At 41.3% G+C, this 14,679-nt stretch overlaps 1 protein-coding gene across 2 annotated transcripts in view; it reads left to right on the forward strand.

Moving 5' to 3' along the window:
- LOC146491395 (BCL-6 corepressor-like) overlaps positions 1-14,679 on the forward strand; it is a 70,324-nt gene that overhangs the window by 22,532 nt on the left and 33,113 nt on the right. For both annotated transcript variants that reach the window (XM_085152744.1, XM_085152743.1), the window contains 2 exons: positions 359-3,961; positions 11,411-11,666. In XM_085152744.1, coding sequence (XP_085008870.1) covers positions 383-3,961; positions 11,411-11,666 — 3,835 coding nt within the window. In that variant the 5' untranslated portion in view covers positions 359-382. The remainder of the gene's footprint in view (positions 1-358; positions 3,962-11,410; positions 11,667-14,679) is intronic.

Genomic DNA, 14,679 nt, shown 5'->3' on the forward strand with positions numbered 1-14,679 from the left:
ATTGCAAAATGTCATATCATGAAAAGTTGGATCACAAAATTTAATCACAAAATATTGTATCAACTAAATGCTTCACAGTGTGCTGCATCACATTGCAAAATGTCGTATGAAGAAATGGATCACAAAATATTACAAGATAAAATTTCAAAAACTGTTTCCTGACTCAAATATAAAGATGTGCTATTATTCTTAGCATTTTCTGTATCAATCTGAGAATCAGAAAGGTTGTTTCCTTTTTTGTGCATGAAAGTTTTTCTGACTTTGTTAGTCAGAATTAATGATTATTGTAGAAAGCAGTTCTTGAGGATTTTACAATAGAATACAGTTATTCATTATTTTCTCTTACTCTCTGTTACAGGTGGATGCCAGTGCAGCTCGCAGGATGAACCCGTTAGCTGCCCTTAGTATTGACCGCAATGCACTGGTGGGGGAAAACCTTCGCCCCCATGGAGGAATTTTTTATCCTGGCATCCATCCTCTGTCTTCTGAAAAACCCCAGGAGCCTGGTACCTCACTGCCACTTGGCTATGATCTCCTGTATAAACCAGATGTATCCCTGCTTGAAGGCCAGAAATCTGCAAATGGATATGTTGGACTGTATAAAAGCCCAGCACCAGGACTGCAGAAACCTTTACTTGTTCCTGCTGCAGCAGGTGATGGCTTGGGCTTGGACCGCAGAGTAGGATCCAGTGACAAACAGCCAGAGCTGGGTTTGAATGGTACCAGTAGCTTTCTTAGACTACCTTGGATCAGCCCCTATACCGATGCTACAATGTACCCCTTCCTGGACATGGCATACAAGGCCTCATTCCTGTCTCAGCAGCCACCCTTCATCCACCAACAGCTGGCATACCAATCTTTGTGTGCCTCTAGGCTTGGGAACAGCACGCCTGGAGAGGAGAGACTTTTCTACCTGCCTCCTTATTTACCGGCCCATATCTCTTCTCCACTAGGCCCTCCAATAAGGATTTCTACAACCACCCCAGCTTCTACGGTACTTTCACCATTACCCCACTGCCAGGACAAGACATTGCAGGGCATTGGTTCTCAGGTACATCAAGAACCCTCTGCTTTCAGCACCAGTCCTCAGATTCATCAGGAAACCCAAGCTCACGCTGTTCACCATACAGAGCGACAACATGAGAGTAGCAGCAGCAGTGGTGGAAAGTCCACTCAGACCACTTCTACCAAAAATACTCTCAGCAAAACTACTGGTGGAAACAGTAGCACCCATGTTTCCAGCTCAGCTGGTACTGATGCCTTAGAGTCATCCCCAGTTACCCTTTCTTCTTCCTCACTTCCAACACCCCACCATCTCAGCAACAGTTCTGCAGAACTCCAAAAGTCCCTTAGCAGAAGCACTTCCTTATCCTCAACCTCAATTTCAGTGTGTCACCCTTTTTACATGAGCTCTGAGCGCTCCTCCCCTATACACTCAGGCAGCAGTAAAACCAAAGATGTCACCTCTGACTGCAGTAATAAAGAAAAGTGTATATCACCTGCAAAGACATCGCTGGACAGAGTAGGACCTCATAAGGCTGCCAAAAACCCCAGAGAAAAACCTTTGGATTTGTCTGCTAAAGAGATGGAAGGTTTTCCAAGTGGATTCCCAACCAGATTAGAAGCCCTGTCCAAGTTGGGATATGTGCCACCATCTCATTACAAGCTGTTAACTAGTCAAGACCAACAGCTCAAAGAGAGTTTAACCCGAACTGTTAGCACATCAGCTAAGACTTCAGATCATCCCGAAATGATCAGCACTGCAGGCCCCAGCTGGGCTACTCCAGGTCCTTCCTCTGCTGTCATCTCTGACCACAGCAGAGGATCTCAGTCTATGAAAAACCGAAGTGTGGACAATACTGTTCACCAACAGCACCCTTCTGGCTCACCTGGCTCTAAGAGAGTTGAGTTAGCCAGTATTTCCAGTACTGTCTCAGGAGGGCAACCTTCTGCAGCATGTCCTTCTTTAAATGCCAAAGTTGGGTGGCCACAAGTCCCGCCTACTGACTCTGACAAAGTCCCTACAAACAGCAAAGGGGAAACTCACTCTGGAAAACAAATCTTAACTTCTGCTAAGCCAGAGGTTAAAGAGAGCCAGACTAAGCATCAGCAGCCATTTCGTTTAGAAAATGGAAATGGCTCTAGCCAGATGTATAGTGATTCCTATCTTCCTCCTGGCTTAGGTTATACTAATCGCTATGTCCCATACTCAGTTGCAGAAAATATATCCATGCAGCGACTGTCAATAGCAAGTAAAGGACATGTGTACCCGCATCCACTATTACTCGGTAGCAGCAGCTTTTACTCATCTAACATTCCACCAAGACACGGCCTCCCATATGGAGTTCATTCATATCCAAATTCTCAAGAGATTACCTCAACTCCAGTTTCAAATTATTCAAGTCTTACAAGCAAAGAACAGCTGGAGATCAGGTCCAAGAGCCAGGATAAACTCTGGACTTTAGAAAAGCCAGATGTTGACAGCTCTCGCACACGTGACAATGAGAAAGACAAGTCCAAGGCCTCAGGTAAAGGCCTGTCTGCCATAAGAGATGATATAGTTTGCATTGACCTGGTGCATGATGAGGCAGAAGATGATTTTTCCACCAGTAATTGTGGCTCTACATCTACCAGAACAGAAGATTTCTCCAAATATGTACAAATCAAAGAAACAGAGCCAGGGCCTCCAAAAGGCATCCTTTCAACTCAAGGTACAGAGCAGAGACTAGGTTCACTATCCCACACTTCTCATCACACCTCTTCCTCACCTCCTCCTACTGGTCAAGATAGCACAGTGGAAATCCCAGAGGAGGAGGAGGAAGAGGCAATTAGTCCATTCCCAGATATCGCAGAGGAGGAGACAATGCGATGTGCCCGAACGTCTCCACAGCAGTTTTCTAGAAAATGTAAAACTGGAGCCTCTGCTGGTTCTGGGAATCAAACGTTAAATGCTACTGGTGGTGGAAAAAGTGTTACAAGTGAGGTTAGATCAGAAGTTTCAAGCTGTAAAAATATTCAACCTCAGCAAAGCCCTACCAGAAACGTAAGCTCTTTGGTTCCTGGAAGCAGAGAAAATAGTTCTAGTGATTGTACTAGTTCCAACAACAGCATGGGAGTAGTCTGTACAATGAGCCCAAAGAGCTCAGCTCACCATGGCAGCACTCAATCAGAAAGTCCCGTTTACAGCAGTATGGGACAGAGTAGTAGAGACTTCAGTCCTCAGGTTCCAGCATGCAGAAGTTTTAATTCCAGGCCATCACCTGAAGGAGCCCAACTATATGCCAACAGCAACCCAAGATGCCCCTCATCATGTAACAGAAATGCAAACAGTCCAAATTTTAGAAATTTTGTTGGGCCATGCTGCAGAAATCTGACTGTGAGGGCACCAACTTTTGAACCGAAACTTTTCAGCAGCCCAACTCGTGAAAATGTTAACTCTATGCCTACAAGCTACAGGAGCAACAGCCCTCATGGTGAAAACTGCAATGCAGTACAATCAAATGCTAATCCCAGAGCTCCTGCATTTGGAAAGTTTAGTAGTCAGAGTTATGGAAGATCCCTTTCTAAGAGCCAGCCTTCTGGAAATTACCAAACAGCCGGTGCAAGCAGCACCCTCAGGGTTCCCACATATGGAAATAGTTTTATCCAGGGCCCAACCTGTCAACACCTTTCACCAACCAGTGATGGTCTGAACACGATGCCAGTGGATCCAATGCTGGAGCTATTAGTTAACAAAGACCTTTCCTCTACTATTAGCTGTGGAAATGAGAAGGAGTTCAACATGCAAGACTGTGTGGATCCTCTGGCAGATGAAGAGGATGGTCACAGCAAATCCCGTGTCTCTGGCCTCACCAAACGCATTGCCAATTCATCTGGCTACGTGGGAGACCGATTCAAATGTGTGACCACAGAGCTTTACGCTGACTCGAGCAAGCTGAGCAGAGAACAGAGAGCACTTCAGGTAAGGCATCATGTCCTCATCCCTTCGTTATTCAATGATGGTATGGTGAGACAGAGAGAGCAAATCAGATTTTCTCTGGTGGTCTGGTGTGCTATGATTACACCACTGCTGCCTCTTTGGGTTTGTTTTCTGATATTGATTTTTCAGCTTACTGTTCATTAAGGTAATTTAAGTCACACTCACTGAAAGGAAACAGACTCCCCATTCACTGTGGTCCAATTCCACAGTGTGAAGCTTCTTGTAAACATGGAAAAAGTATTTTAAACCAGGGTTGCTTTTTAAAAAATGACATTATCTAATAAAGTCCTGGAGCCGGGAAATGCACAGGAGACTGAGAATATTTACCAAATAATAAGTTGTGCCTGAAAGAAGGTCATGTCAATAATTTCTTGTGCAGTTATAACATTATGATAGCCTAAAAAATTGAGATTTCCTTAGCTGGATGATTGAGCATGCATCAAAAAGCCTTATCATATGTTTTTATGAACATTCATATGTGGCGAAGTTTCTTTGCCATTTTGGCTAAAATATGGTTGGAATGCAGCTTTTAACTCAACTGTTGTGGTGTTTCTGGGTCTTATTAAGAAATTAAACATGAACATATGTGTCAGTTTTGCCTGCTGATGCGCAGCCAAGGAGATATTTGTAGGAGGAAGCAGGAATTGGTTTTCTCTGAGGATGCGGTCCCTCACTAGCTTCCCACCTACAAATTATCTTTGGAAGTTGCAGGAGGAGTAAAAAGAGAACACTGTGATTGTTATGGCTTTTACGTAGGAGGATTGAATCTCAGCATATGCTGCAGAGCGCTGGTCTTTAAATTATGGTTTTGATTTATCAACTGATTGTTCAATAAGAAAAAAACAAAACAACCACAGCATAGCGTCAGCAGTTTTAAACCCCAATTGTGGAAGTGGTGGACAGTTAAGGACATGAACGTTCGAATAGAATCACCGTTTGCAGGTGTCTGAACAACTAAAACCCTCCAACTGATTCTAAAGTTCATTTTCATTGTTGGTTGTTTCTTTTGCTTTCATGCGCAGTCAAATCACTTAAACCTTGTTTATACAGGACCCAATGTACAAAAACTGAATGTAAATATGGGCTTATATGAGGTGGCTAATGAGTGAAAAATATTTTGAATTTGAATTAATTCAATGATGTGGCAGTAAAAGAGGAGGTAAGTAAGACAGAAACAGTAAAATGCTGCTTTAAAAAGCAATTATAAGCCACAACCTTAAAGTTAGCCTCAGCTGGTGGATTTTTGGTCTGCATTTAAAGAAATCAGCACTTTCGGCTGCGTTCACAGGGCCAGAGTCTATTGTTAATGCTTCTGTTTTTTTATTGTTAATCCTGATCATAGAGTGTTCAGATCTAATCCAACCATACAAAGAAAAACAACCTAGAATGTCAACAACAGACTTAGCAGACATAATATGGGATTTTAATCGTAAATCGGGAGAGGAGGTTTGTTTGAATCTGCAGTGAAGAGTGGTCAGGTATGAGGAGGTATTTAGGAGGAGAGTGGCTGCCTTCTCCTCCTCTCTTCTTCTTTTCTGCCTGCTGATATTTGCGGTCGAGCTGAGGTCGAGTTAGGATAACTCAGCGGCTCTGTGGCTCCAGGCGACTGTTAACCTGATGGTTTTTCCCCAAACTGTGAAGGAAACAGTGGAAGGAAGGAAGGAAGGAAGGAAGAAGTCTCTTTTGCATTTTTTCTTCCTTTCTGTCTCTATTTTTATATGTTTATCTTGGCTTTTTCTATTTTTTCTCTTCATCTTTCTCTCTGAACATAATTTTTGCTTTCTGTTCTTTCTGTTCTTTGTTCCTCCTTCACCTCCTCCTCTTCATCCTCCTCTCAGTAGATGGAAGAGGATGAATTCATTGTTTTGTTTTGGGGTTTTTTCCTAAGGAGTCCTCCTCTTCATCCTGCAGTCCCAGATTAGCTTTGACTTCTTTAAGTGTTTTGTTGTCATTTTTTTTTCTTTTACTGATGGAAGCTGCTAAATGAATAAATGAAGTACATTTCCAGACAGGCAGCTTTAGAAAGCCTATACTTTACATTACAGCTGATGTAAAGCTATTGAATTATTTTGGACGCAAAATAAAATATTAGCTGTCTAAAATAACGTGATTAATATTTCTATAATTAATATGTTAGTTTTCAGATATATATCCACATTCAGGCAAATAGATAGTGAGACGAACAGTTGAGCCCAAAAAGCACCACACTTCTGTTAAATCTATTCGTTGTTGTTTTAGATCTCTTTCTAGACATCTTTTGTGGTTGTTTTGTATCTTTTTATGGACATTTTCCGTCTTTTATCTTTTTCATCTTTCTGGATCTCTTGAATGTCTTTTTGCATCTGCTTGTAGCCACTTTGTATCTTGTTACAGTCATTTTTCCATCTTTTCTTTGTGGCTACTTTCTAACTCTTTCTGTTATGGTCCTTATACCGTCTTATGGTCATTTTCTTTTTGTGGTCCTTTTTATCTCTTTCTGTTCATTTTCTGTATCTTTGTAGTACTTTTTCATCTTTGTTGTCATTTTATATGTCCTTACAGTAATTCTGCCTTTCTTTTGCATAAGTTTTTTGTGGTCAATTTGCCTAAATTTGTCATCATTTGACGTCTCTTTGTTTTATGGTCATTTTTTGCCTTTTTGTGGTCCTTTTTTATCTCTGTTTCTTATCTCTCTTTGTCTTTGTTGTCATTTTATATATGTTTTACAGTCATTTTGCCTTTCAATTTCTTTTTTTTTTATCTCTTTGTGATCATTTTGCATCGCTTTCTGATCATTTTCTGTTTATTTCATTTTGCGCCATTTTCTGGTCTTTTTTTATTTCTTTATGGTCGTTTTTAACTTATTTTTATTCATTTTGTGTCTCTTTTTGTTCCATTCTTCATTAATTACAGTGTTGAGTTTAGCATTAAACCAACAGCTCCACAAGGATAAACAACAACTTCAGGGTCTGGTGTTTTCAGTAAAATTCTATTAACTTTCTTTTTAACTTTTTTTTTTTAAGTGACACTTGAAGCCCAGGCACCAGATAAACTAATTACACAATATTACATTTAGCCATTACTGTTGCACATGCAGGTTTATTGTTGCACTGATTCTTCATGTTGGGCTCCATGTTTTCATGTGTTTTCTGGGTGATTCCTGTCCATCTGTTTATTCCCTGTACAAAGCTGTTTGCTCAGTCAATCGTGGCTCCTGAAGGAGGGTGCCGGTGATGCTCAAATTAACTCACATTTTTGCTCCTACGCCCCTGGGTGCTCTCAGCTCTGGGCGGCAGCGTTGGATGGATTTGTAGATCGTTTCACGGGCCATTAATTTTTAAAATGGGTTTGCGGTCAGGGCAGAGTGAGGTGAGTGACTAATACCAGGATGTCAGGCAGCGGATCAGGGGAGCAGGCACCAATGGTTAGTAAGGGCATAACAAGCCTGTAAAACCAAAGATGAAGCTTTCAGAAATGAGTGTGGTGCATCTTGGGATGTAAGCTGTAAACATCCATCTTCTTCTTTAGGATCATAACAAAATGTCTTTCAGACATGATTGGAGGTTTCTTGATTTGTTTCTGGTATATTAGTTCAGGTAACAGAGCAGATCAGGAGTGGCAAATATTTAAATTCTGAAAGAAAATATCACGTGCTGGTGGCTACCGAATATCCTAAACATCAGCATCTGAAAAGACAACGTAACAGTGAATGGGGAGAAGCAGGCGATGGTAAAATACTTAAGGAGTATAAAGCGATTTTTGAGATGAGCACTGCAAGAAAGCTCTCCAGTGGTTAGAATTTAAGTAATAAAATAAGCCGAGGTCTTTTTTTATTATTAAAATGGCCATGAAACTAACTCTGTCTTTAAAAGAATCTCAAATGACAAATTGTTTTTAAGCACAGAAAAAAAAAATTAAAAACAACTATTAATGCCATTAATAACTCTTTAAAGGCAATAAAAACTTTACATTACGGAGGTTTAGGTAATAATCAGTAAATAAGAAAATCTGATCATGTAAAGAAAATAACATTTGGAGTTAAGTACTCACACAGCAGGCTCAGCAGATGCTGAAGCACATAGAGTGCAGAGCTTGCCAACTTTCTGAAGAGTCAGTCGCTACAGACCTCCAAACTTCATGTGATCTTCAGATTCGCTCAAGAACAATGGCAGACACCTTCATGGAATGGGTTTCCAAGTGGATGCAGTGGTGTAAAACACACTCCCACTGGACTCTAGAGCAGTGGAAAAGTGTTCTCTGGCGTGACAAATCAAACGGTCTAGCAATCTAATGGATGAGTCTGGGTTGGGGGTTGCTAAGAGAACAGTACTTGTGTGACTGCATTGAAATAGAAAACGACCAAAACTGAGTCAAGCTGCATCGAATCAAGCCAAGTAGGTACAAGTGGAAAAGGGCTTATTCGTTCCAGTGAAAGAAATGTCTTAATGCTTCAGCATACCAAGACGTTTTAGACAATTTAACGCCGCCAACTTTGCAGGAACAGGTTGGTGATGCCCCCTTTCCTGTTTATGTTGGAACAGGAAAGGGGGCATCACCATCAGGAAACCTACCAAAAACCCACCCAATAGATTTTTTTGCCAGGATTTCAGTGTTTTTTCAAAGTCCTTATTCTGTATTTTGTGGTGACTCAAATAAAATTCTGTCACACAATACGCAGGGATAAAAACTTTGGTGACCATTAAGTTACGTACAGGTGACGTTAAACAAGCCCAAGTGGAGACAGACATATACATAAATACCAACACTGAACTATGATTTTATCAAACAGAACTGTTAATCCATAGTTCACATGAATGAATGAACTGATTTTAAAAATCCTAAATTCAAAATCATTGCGCTGAGTTTGAAAGTGTTAGAGGTGAAAGAGGTTAGATGAAGTTTAAAAAAAAAATGAAAAGAGATGAACATGCTGAAAGGAGTTGAGGTGTAAATGCTAAAAGTTGCAAGCAAACTGTGATTCCAGTTGAACTGAAAAAAACAACAACAATCTGACAGATTGTGAGGAGGAGAAGAACTGAGGGACTTTGTTGTGTTTGAAGCTTCCTGAAAGGAATCAAAGTGTGAGTGTGTTTAATTGGTGATAAATGATTGGTCACTAACAGCATATGCAGTTATTTTACAGAAATGCATTAAATTTGCTGCCTTTGGTTGATCATTTGAAGGAAAGAAAGATTCTCCAAAATATGATGCTGTTTTCTGGACTTCATCCCAGCAGCACCTGTTCACTGTTTGTTTGGAGCAGCTTCACATATTTCTCTGCGTTTGTCTGTTGCAATACCAGCAGGGAGTATTTTTTTATCTTTCAAAGCAGCAGAGTCGAGGGGTCACAGAGCGACTTCTGAGTGTTTAGGATTTGTGGTGTGTTTGTGTTCTGAGGCAGTGAAATCATGAAGCTTCTCGAGGCTCCAGCTGCCACAGAGAAACAGAGGTGAGTACCTCTGGCCGACAGCTGCCGCCGCCTGTGAGGATCACTGAAAGTCCGGAGTTAGAGGTCAAGAAGGGAAGGTGATGGCGACCAAATGCTGATTCTTTTTTAGGGACCAATCCTACAAATATTGACTGAAAGAGGTCAAATACCAAATGTGAACAGGATCCAGTTCAAAAGCAGAAGCTCTTCTTCCTGAGAGCTGGAAGTTGGCCCAAAAACTAAAACGATTAAGATTTGTCAAATAAACAAAACTCTAACCTCTAGCGGGCTCATTATGTTACCTGAAAATTACTTGCGTATATTTCTATACCAAGATACACTTGTTTGTAGTTTCAGGGAAATACATTTTCCCTAAAAACTCATTTGCAGATGGCATCATTTAAAAGCAGATATATGGACCTGTTGTGCTCATTTTCAGTACTGTGCTTTATTTTTGGACCCACTGCAGTAACTCTGAATGACAGTTCAGAATAATCCGCATGTATTATATACTAGCCCTTTATGTATCTCCTCAGTTCACACTCCGTATTAGGGTCCTGTGTCTTAAAGCCCTCATTAAAAGTTCACTTTCTTCTGATTGGCTAGCTCATGGAAGTCTGCCTGGGAGCAGCACCGAGTGCTTGTTAGCTGGTCAATATTGAAAGTACCACAGCTCTGGGTTCATAGGGATCACTTTTATCCTTAGTTACCTCATTTGAAACTCCTGAAATGTTTACATTTAATAATATGTATTACTGAAAACAAGGAAAACAGATCAAACCTGTGCTGTACTGGTTGTTTGGTTTTGTATATTCACATGGAAACAAAACAGTAATGCTGCATGACTCCAGTTTTGATGGGCCTAAACCCCCGTCCACACAGGGTTTCAATCTGGTTGCCTAGGTAACCCTCTAGTATTTACTACCCAGTCATATATTGGCGGTATCCTTAGCACTTATTGGTAGTCGCTTTAATTGTGTAACTTAATGAACAATTTAACTCTAGACCAATCCAACGCCAGAAAATGTTTCCTTCATTATCACGAAAAGTCAATAAATGTTATCGACTTTCTTACATCTCTGGTTGCCATGTTGCTTCACCGTGTGTGGATGGTTCTAAAAACTCCGGTATCAACTCAGTATGTACTGCATAAACTCCATGTAAAAGATTCTTTATGACTATATTTTTTAAAGCATCAAAACTACTATAATGTTTACTTTGTTGCCCTGTTGGTTTTCTGAAGCCAGAAATGACCATCTTTGGACGAGAAGGTCAAGTTGTAATTTTTCTCCTCATATCAGGTGGTTTGTTTTGCAAGATGCATCTACAGTCCGTATGGAAGCATCACACAAACACACAAACACAGATACCTTCAAATTAGTGTGAAGTAAAATCAAAAACTGGAGCTCAGTGTTCTTCCCTGTTAGTACAGTTAACCACACAGCGGCCGCATCATTGGTTAGATAGTCCAGAGGTCCAATTCAAGGACTCCAGATAGCTGAGCAGCCAGAGCCACCTGTGTCGCCACCCACCTGTCAGTCAAAGAGGCCACATCCCTAAGAATGCAAACTTTGAGTACAGTCGTTAGAAAGGAGAACATTAGCTACAGAGACCAACACAGTCGTTGTATCAAGCTGTAAAAAAGTTTATTTCATAAATGTGGACATTTAACATTTTTATCTCCAGACTTTGCTGCTTGATCAATCTCAAAATTTTCAACTGGTCCTCTATCCTTCATTTTTTATTGAGCTCACTTGTTTTTTGTTTTTTTGTGTGTTTGTTTGTTTCATTGAATAAGCTGCTGTCTGTTGGCTAAATCAATTAGAATAAGTGGACTAATTAATGTACTGATCCATCCAGCTTTAGGAGTGCTGGTTGGTTTCTGGGGAAATAATAAATTTAAGATGTGTAATGAAGGTCAAGAGGGTCCAAACGCCTCCAGGCTAAAGCAACATGTTGACACTTAGTTGTGTTTCAGGCTCGACCGACGCAAACTCTCATATGTGCTTTTCTGTTTTTCTCAGCGTGCCATGCTTCGCTTCTCCGAGCTGGAGCTGAAAGAGAAAGAGGGAGACAGAGGACGAGGAGAAGGAGAAGGAGATGAAGAAGAAGTGGAGAAGGAGCTGGCAGAAGGCCAGCAGGGAGAAGAAGAAGAAAAAGAGGAGGAGGGGGAGAAGAAGACAGATGAGGCGGGTTGGGAACGCTGCCAGCAGAGTGAAGGGAGGCGAGGAGGGGGAGGAGGAAGAACTCCCACTGCAGCCGCTGCCGAGGCTCCAAGAGGTAAGAGGATTTCCTGAGAGTTCTGCAGGATGACGCACACACATGCACACGCACACAGTCACATGCACACATCACAGACCCACAAAGACATAAAAACACACGCCTTTTTTTTCCCAGTTGATCTCACTCGCTTGAAGTCGCTCAATTTCTTTGTCTCTTTCTCTCCTTTTTGTGCTCTCTCTCCATCATTGTGTGTGTGTGTGTCTGTTTGTGTGTGTGTGTATCTCCCATACACACACACATTTGAACTCTGGGTGCACTTCTCTCCTTTTAAACTGAGCGAACCGCTGCCCTCATTTTCTCTAGAAAGCCAAGCGTGCCCGTTCAGTCGCACACGCAAACCATCAGCGGTTTCTCTTCCACATTTTTAAAAGTAAAAGTTTTAAGCGCAGAGTCCCGATTTGTTTTGTTTCACGCTCGGTTCACTCTGCTAAAAACAAAAAAAGTCCCAACACGTTATTTCAGGATCATTCAGTAGGTGTTTTTTAGGTGATCAGTTTTGGCTTGTTTCAATGAGTTTTTCAAACTAACCAAACAAGTCTGACTGTGATGATTCACTTTAAGTCATTTTTAACTTGCATTTCTTGCAGGTCACAGCTCCACAGGCTGAAATCTGAGACATTTTAAGGTTCAGTTATGTTATTCATGGCTGGATTCTTATGTTTAACCTACTGTCAGGTTTTTGTTTTGTTTGTTTTTTTGCTTCAGATTGAGTCATTCTTGGGTATATAGCAGTTTATGTTATTTTGTTTGCAGTGTAAAATTACATGGGATTTTTAGTTCTGTGTTAAAGCTACACTGTAGATACGTTGTAACCACACGCCCCTCTGAAACCTTACAGCATATCCTAAAGTGTGTCTTTGTAACTACACACTGCGCTGGTGCAGGCTCTGACTATTGTGGTTGACCTGACCAGTGCCGTAGATTCCTCCTGAGCATTTTCAACATTTTAGCAGATTTTTGTTGTTGTTGTTGTTTTTTACAATTTATTTATCGGTAAGAGTACAGTCATTGTCTCAATATAAAGACTCATATATGTAACGAAAACAAAACGAAGAACCTACAAAAATCTTTAATAATTGGCAACGGTAGGAAGGAAAAACTCCTTTTCAATAGGAAAACACCGCCAGCAGAACCAGGCTCAGACCAGGACAGCCATCTACCCCAAATGGATAGGGGTGAGGGGAAGAAAAGTATGAATGCTGATAACAGTGTCAGACAGTTACAAAGGGAACGTGGTAGGCTCTGCAAAGACTGTGGTTGTGTTATAAGTATGGAGTGTTTTCCTTATCCACCAGCAACGAGTCTGACAGACTGAACAGGGAACTTATAAGCCCTTAAAGTGAGCCAGATACCCCATTCTCCCAAAGCATACTCGGACACCTGAGGGATGTGATCAAATGTAGGCTCGCAGCTTCAAGCATGTCAACCAGGAAAAACCCACATCAGCCAGAGCTTTAAGAACCTCAGGGCAAATATCATCCAGCCCCAGGGGCCTGCCAGTGAGGAGTGGTTTGAAAACTTAAGCAACCAGTAACTTTTGCCCTTACAATCAAGTCCTCTACCTGATTCCCACTTCTTCCATAACCATATATTTCCTTCAGCTACTGCTAGAGCAACTTTCCACTTGGTATGCTGGTAGTAGTCAGCTTCTTCCAGAGCCCCACAAGATAGATAAGTTTGATAGGACTCATTTTTAACTTGTGGTGTCCCTAATTGGGTTTGGGGGTTTCTGCTACAGAAAGCACCTACCATCTTGCTACAGACCCTAGCAACATAGAGGCAGACCTGGGCTGTTTGGACTCGGTGTTGCTGGTCTTTGATGTTCTGGTGGGATTTGAAGATCTTCTGGACCATGACTTCTGCTAGACACGTACAATGTATCCTTCCTACACAACTGGGCACACCAGGCCTCTCCAGCATCCTCCTCCACTGTTGTTACTTGATGCAAAGCATCACCAGGTTGCAATCGGCTGTCAGCTCTTCTCCTGTCTTCATCCGAGGGGCCCAGCCATGCAAAGCCAATTATTCTATTACAGTATTGATTATTGATGTGCAGCCAAAGGTGTCTTGGTGCCATGTGTACTGAATAACACTCGTATGCATGAACACCGTGTTTGTTTTGTACATCTGCAGTTAGCACAGAAGACCACTCATGTTCAGATCAGGCAGGCTGTTTCTCCAAATCTAACCGCTCCAGGTTTCACTGTTATCACCTATTGTGCGCTCTCCAGCACCCAAGAACTGTGTAAAGGTTCGGGTACTCCTAACTGTTGCTTGACACACAAGTGAAACAATAGTCAGAGCTTGTTCCCTGACCCGCATAGGGAATAAAGGTGAACCTGCCCTTTGTAGCTGTTTCTCAGCCTTGGAAATCCCCTCTCCATTCCCTCTCTAGGAGATTGGTTTCAGAACCAGTGCAACATGTTGAGGTGACCCCCACTATATCCAGCCAGTATTTCTCGATCTGTCACACAAGTTCAGGCTCATGCTTCTACAGAGCAAATAATTAAAAGACCGGTGAACATCTATACACTGTTGTGCTTTTACTGCCTTACTGCATTTTCAGTTTTGCTGGCTTTGTCAGAAAGGTGATAGAGTTGTGTTTTTATTGCTTTATAGGCAATGTGGGATTACATTTTAGGATTAGGAGAAGCCTCCTTTATAAATATATCTGACTTTGTGACTGTGCAATAATCATTTCCTTGAATACAAACATTTTCCATTTGAATTATAGTGTTGCCTTACATATGGCAACTTTTTTGGGGGGGATTTTATGTCAGATTATTGCTGACCTCTGCTGCAAAAAAAAAAAGATTTTTAATGAAATCCTAAACTAATCAAAGGATCTCAGAAACACTGAAAGTATTTTTTGACAAAATTCAAATCATCAACTTAAAAAGTTTTCGGGAAAATCAATAGTTGTTCAAATCTGCCGCTGCTGTTCTCAGGGCAGTTTTATTCTCTGTGTGCGTGCTAAGCGGCGGTCTTTAGTGCATGCAGCCAGACAACA

This window comes from Neolamprologus multifasciatus, chromosome 23 (assembly GCF_963576455.1).
Source record: "Neolamprologus multifasciatus chromosome 23, fNeoMul1.2, whole genome shotgun sequence".
Classification (NCBI taxonomy): domain Eukaryota; kingdom Metazoa; phylum Chordata; class Actinopteri; order Cichliformes; family Cichlidae; genus Neolamprologus; species Neolamprologus multifasciatus.